General features: G+C 35.0%; 1 protein-coding gene across 1 annotated transcript; it reads left to right on the top strand.

The window, feature by feature from the left end:
* Positions 1-460: 460 nt before the first annotated feature.
* Positions 461-2693, top strand: LOC116420046 (glyceraldehyde-3-phosphate dehydrogenase-like). Its single transcript, XM_031943504.1, is given in 5 exon segments — positions 461-499; positions 1485-1511; positions 1513-1550; positions 2142-2512; positions 2515-2693. Coding segments are annotated over 5 exon segments (654 nt in total).
* The last annotated feature ends 3669 nt before the right edge of the window (positions 2694-6362 follow it).

Genomic DNA, 6362 nt, shown 5'->3' with positions numbered 1-6362 from the left:
ATGGCACTAGTTTACTTTCTCCTCCTCTATTACACTTCTTAGCATTATCACTTCAATTGAATAAAGTATAAAAGTTCTATAAAATGTGAAGAAATTTATATCTAAAAAAAAGAAGAGTCCACTAAAACTAGATTGTTGGCCCAAAATAGGACACAGAAACTAAGTTAGGGAATATAAAATCTAAGCCAACAAGATCAGAGATGAGAGATGATTTAAATAGGAAATGGGACACTTAAAACCACACACACACACACACACACACAGGTTAGAAACCCAGTCTAAGAACTGAGTTTGAGATAAATAAATCAGTAGAAGAATCAGCACAATTTATGATCCAGAAACAAGCTTCAAGACCAAGAATCTAGAGAAAAGGAGTTAAAATACATGAGAATAGGTCAGAGCAAACAAGTGAAAAAAGAACACCAACATACAAGAACAAAATACACAGCATCATGTTATCATGGGAAACATCAATCAAGGAAACACAACCCTGGATGAGGTGAATCAGCATAAGAGGTGTGAGATAGATCAGACTCTGTAGAAAACAGAGTCAGAATACACATGCAGAAGGCCTTTCTGAAAGTAAGGACTGGGGCCCAGGAGGATCCAAACCAAACCTAACTTGAATGAATAAACCCTGCATATAGAATCACAGGATTTAGCTCTGGAAAATTTGACAGTCTAGTCCAAGTCTTTCACTAGACAGGTAAAGAAATCGAGATAATAGAGCTTAAGTGATTTGCCTAAGATCACAAAATTTGTAAGTAGCAAAGCCAAGATTCAAAGCCAACTTCTTTTAAAATCCTATTTCTTTGCTATGATAACAAGCTATTTTATCAAAAATTGGGTTCTATTGAGTCATTATGCTGATCCCAATGAATACTTGTGAAACCTGGACAGCATACCAGCACCAAGCCAGAAAAATGAATTATTTCCATTTGCATTGTTTTAGGAAGATTCTAAAGATCACCTGGCAGAATGTGATACTGGACACTAACATCCTTTCTCAAATTAAAATGCCAAGGTTTCAAACTCTCCTGCAAAGAGTACAACTCCATTGGGCTGCCAGCATGAGGCCACAGTCAAAGTTACCAAAATTTAGCAACTTCTTTACTAAAGGATCCAAGGGCCTGAAATATAATTCAGAAGGCATAGGTGCTTGGACTACAATCAGGAATCAACTGTAAAGGAAAATTGATCATAGTCTTTCAGGGGAAAAGATGGATATTCAATGAATTAGGGGACTTTCAATCATTTCTGATGAAAAGCCAAACGTAAACAGAAATTTGGTCTTCAAAGATTGTTTTACCCTATCTTTTTACAGTTTTTATTGTTCTAGGATTTATTTGAAGTACTCCTATTATTGTTTGCAGGTGAATATGGGAGCATTACAATAATTTACTGTTACTCTACCATTTTGGAAAAGTAATTATCTCCACTGGTATCTTTAACATTGTGGAAAAAAATTCAGAGCTCACTTGTAGGGTGAAATCATTATCTCTGCCCCTTCCTGCTGATGCCTCCATATTTGTGATGGTAATGAACCATGAGAAATATTATAATGTTCTGGTTAATTTTCTGGAGGTTTTGGGACCAGCCTTCGTTTCAACAGAGTAATCACCACAATAGCCAGGTGTTAAAGTACAAATTTTTTTTATTATCTCCTCCACATTTTTGTTTCCTTGCCTGGGGCCCAGGCTAGTTTTCTTGAGGTCCTCCACAATGTGTCTTGGTTTCTGTGGGGGAGGCAGGAGGACCACTACAATGGTCTCTGTCTTGAAGTCTGTCTCAGTCCAAGGGATTGTGCTCCAGCCTCCAGCCACCACAAAGGTGGAAGATGGAATAAATGTTTCTCCTTGACTCCCAGAGTCCACCTCCAGTCCTCTGTCTTCTCTGGCCCTGTCTCTGAGCCCTCCTGAGTCTATCTCTGGCTGAGTTTGTCCCAGTTTATAAGCAGTATATTGAGTATGAACCAATCATTATATCACTAGGGAACCATTATTTGTTGTAATATTAAATCATTCATAGTGAACTTAGAGAACTATTAATCACCATGCTAAACTAGATAATAATTGCCTTATCAATTCCACTGACTTCACATCTTGTAAGAATCCTTGTTTCAAGAATAGAGTTCTGATAACAAAATATAATAATTCCCTTAAAATTGTGAATGATGCCTCACGTACTAGCAACTGCTTGGTCTCTTTGATCAGCATCATGAATGACAATTTTGTTATTGTAGAAGGACTCATGACCATAATTCATACCATTACTGCTACCCAGAAGACATTAGATGGCCCCACTGGAAAACTCTTAGATGAGAGGCGTGGTCCTGTGCAAATTATCATCCCTGATTCCACTGGTGCTGTTAAGGCTATAGATAAATTTATACTTGAATTGAATGAAAAGATCAAAGCCACAGTCTTCCATGTTCCTAATCCCAGTATGTGTGTTGTTGATCTGAGCCTGGAGAAAACTATTAAATACAATGGTATAAAGAAAGTGGTGAGGCAAGAACAGAAGGACCCTTGAAGGGAATCTTGGGCTGCAAAGAAAACCAAGTTGTATCTTGTGACTTTACCCGTGACAACCACTCATCTATAATTTTGCTGCTGCTGCTACTGCTGCTGCTGCTGCTGCTGTTGCCCTCATTGACCATTTCTAGATTTTTAACAAAAAAGTTCTACCACTGAGAATCCCACAATCCTAGTCTATATCCCTTCTGCTAGTTCTCATGCTCCATTCATTTTTTTTGACACAAAGTACACCTGTCATAGTAGTAATAGACATAAATATTTCTATATGGTATAACATCATCAATAAAAGCATCATATTGAGTGCAAATTCATCTATATCCATATATTGCAACAAAGCATTTCTGAATTCCTGATAAATCTATCCATTATTTATAAACCACAGAATCACAGTAATATTGAGTTGAGTACCCAAAGACCAGATCTTCCAACTAATAATAATAATTATTATTTTTATTTAATAGCCTTTTATTTACAGGTTATATGCATGGGTAACTTTACAGCATTAACAATTGCCAAACCTCTTGTTCCAATTTTTCACCTCTTACCCCCCATCCCCTCCCCCAGATGGCAGGATGACCAGTAGATGTTAAATATATTAAAATATAAATTAGATACACAATAAGTATACATGACCAAACCGTTATCTTGCTGTACAAAAAGAATCAGACTTTGAAATATTGTACAATTAGCTTGTGAAGGAAATCAAAAATACAGATGGGCATAAATATAGGGATTGGGAATTCAATGTAATGGTTTTTAGTCATCTCCCAGAGTTCTTTCTCTGGGCGTAGCTGGTTCAGTTCATTACTGTTCCATTGGAAGTGATTTGGTTGATCTCCTTGCTGAGGATGGCCAGGTCCATCAAAACTGGTCATCATATAGTATTGTTGTTGTAGTATATAATGATCTCCTGGTCCTGCTCATTTCACTCAGCATCAGTTCGTGTAAGTCTCTCCAAGCCTTTCTGAAATCATCCTGTTGGTCATTTCTTACAGAACAATAATATTCCATAATATTCATATACCACAATTTATTCAGCCATTCTCCAACTGATGGGCATCCATTCAGTTTCCAGTTTCTAGCCACTACAAAAAGGGCTGCCACAAACATTCGTGCACATAAAGGTCCCTTTCCCTTCTTTATAATCTCTTTGGGATATAAGCCCAGTACCAACTAATAATTAAACAGATATCCTCAATACAATTTACCCAAGAATTGAAAATCCAGCATTTCCTTAAAATAAATTATAACTTACTAACTCCTGAAATAGCTTCTTCTAACACTGTCACTTGCTATACCAAATTCTTTTCTTTAGCTGTTGTTTTGTTGTGTTTGTATTATGAGTGAGGATACTTAATAGGGGAGAGGGAAAGTTTGTTCTAACTATTCTTCGACCTCACAACACATATCTTATCAGTTCTCAGTTAGTGAAAGGTGGTTAAGAAAGACTCATTTACTTAATGAGTTTTTAATTTTCTCAGTCAGCCATCAGATTTTGCTGTGTCATGGAAGCAGAAATCAGAGATAGATGCAACTCTTGACCTTGATACCTCATACCATGACAAAGGGAAACATAGGCTTCTTGATCTGACATCTGGCTCCTCTCTCCCAGGAGTCTTTCAAAACAGCATCCTCAAAAATTTCCTTTCTATGCTTCAAACACCAATCATGTGACCTATAGCATACTGTCTACTTGAGTATTTCAACCGTGCTCCATAGTAGGGGTCCCAGCAAAAGTGATACAATTAAATTAATTTAAAAAATAAACAACTTTGTTTTCTTTAGATTTTTTCCCTCCCTTTAATGTGGCTCATTCTGAGTCTTACTGTCAGAGAAGTAAGCAATGCTTTTTTAATCATATAAGCCTCTTCAAACAACTTTTCTTTTTCTTCCTGACCAGAACACTTTCTTTTTGGATCTTCTGGTTTTCTTTCTTAAGAACTTCTCATATTTCATAGATTAACCTTCTCTCTGGAATTTTATTCTACTGATTCATACTTTCTGAATGTTTTGAAAGTTGCTCTCCCAAAAACCCAAGGTGTTCATCACATAATATCTAGAATTCCTTATCTTTATCATAGTCTAACAGGGAATATTCAGTGCTGTAATTTTGCTGCAGTTCTTACTCCATTAACCATTTCTTTCTTGTTGGTTGAACCAAGAACAAATATCCTCCAATTGGTTCTTCCACTTTTGAAGGATAAAGACAAGTCAAGATATTATTAGTTGTCATGATACAAGACTATTATGTTTTACAGATTTTTTCAATCATTCCCTGAAATCTTTGATCAATTGTTTAAGACTTTAGTCAACAAGGACTTTTTTTCCTTTATTATTAGCTCTCAAACTGACATGTGAGGTAAATATTTATTTCACAGTCATAGAATAAGAAGGGGACTTAGAGATTACCATGTATTTTATCACTTTCCTTTGATAGCACTCAGAAACTCAAACAATTAAAGAAATTTATGCTTATTTAACAACAATTTCAACACTAAATCCCTTTCAATCTGATATCTCTTTTCTTGCTCTTGTTATGCTATTGCCATGTCTTTTAAAATATATTAGAAAGGAAACTATTTCACAGCTGTTTTCAATTATTTCCTGAGGTTTTTTTTTTGATAATTGCTATGTATTCAATTTACTATGTAAAATTGAACTTCGTTTAGTAATCACTTATAAAGTTCATACTTTAGGAAAGGTCCTGAAATAAGTAGCAGAAATTTAAAAAAAAGAAAAGAAAACAAAGAAATACTTGCCTTATGATATATATATATATATATATATATTTGCTGGGATTAGTGATATTATTACTTTAAAAATACAGATACAGAATAACTTGATGATAGAGAGAAGAGTGCTAGCAACCAGAAGGATCTAGAAAGGCATCACTCAGAGAGTCAGTTGAGATTAGCATTGAAGGAAGCTAAGGAAACTAAGACTTGGAAATATGAACAGTTTGCAGTATAGGCAATTGAGACAGCTGTTGCCAAAGCATGTCATTTGGAAATGAAAGAGAGAACAACAATTAGGCCAGTTTGGCTATAATTCAAACATGTGAGAGGGAGTATTATCAAATAAGTCCATAAAGATGAAACCAGATTGTGAAAGGCTTCAGATGCCAAAAAAACAGAATGTAATATCCAGAAGCAGTAGTGAGACATAAGCTTCTACTAGAGGAAAATGCCATGCTTTAGGAATATTATTTTGATATCTATTGAAGGATGAACTTGAGAATGGATAAAGTGAGAAACATGGACAAATAATACTTGTCTAGATGAGAAGAAATAAAAGTAATCATGATATCCACAGATTGTCATGTGTTTGCATATTAAATAAATTGTTGGTAGAATAACATTAAAATCCTTTAATCTAAAAGGGAATACATGTGAGAAAGAATTATGAGATTTTTTTTATTAAGAATAAATGACTGCATCTGGATCTGAATAAATATCAGGTGGTTACCAAAGAAATGATATAAAATATTAATTATTATTTTTTATCATTGTTATTTACAAGTTATACAGACAGAATATTATTAAGTGTATAGGATGTTCTAGACACTGTACTAAGAAGTGGGGTTACAAATAATAATAATTTTTTAAAAAGGACAGTACTACCCTCAAAAAATTAACATTCTAATACAGGACTATAAAATATAAGAAGATGCTGGAAGAAGGAATGGAAGTGAGGGGAAGAATGTTGCTTTGGAGATGGAGGACTCCAAAATGTAAAGTGTGGTGTGCTTTCTAGAGCCCCAAAATTGAGGTGTCAAAATATTTTATGCTTTCCAGGTCCCCACCCTGGGGTGCAAAAATATACAAT

This window comes from Sarcophilus harrisii, chromosome 6 (genome assembly GCF_902635505.1).
Source record: "Sarcophilus harrisii chromosome 6, mSarHar1.11, whole genome shotgun sequence".
Taxonomy (NCBI): Eukaryota; Metazoa; Chordata; class Mammalia; order Dasyuromorphia; family Dasyuridae; genus Sarcophilus; species Sarcophilus harrisii.
The sequence above is the reverse complement of the archived record's forward strand: the minus strand, read 5'-3'. Positions and strand labels throughout refer to the sequence as shown.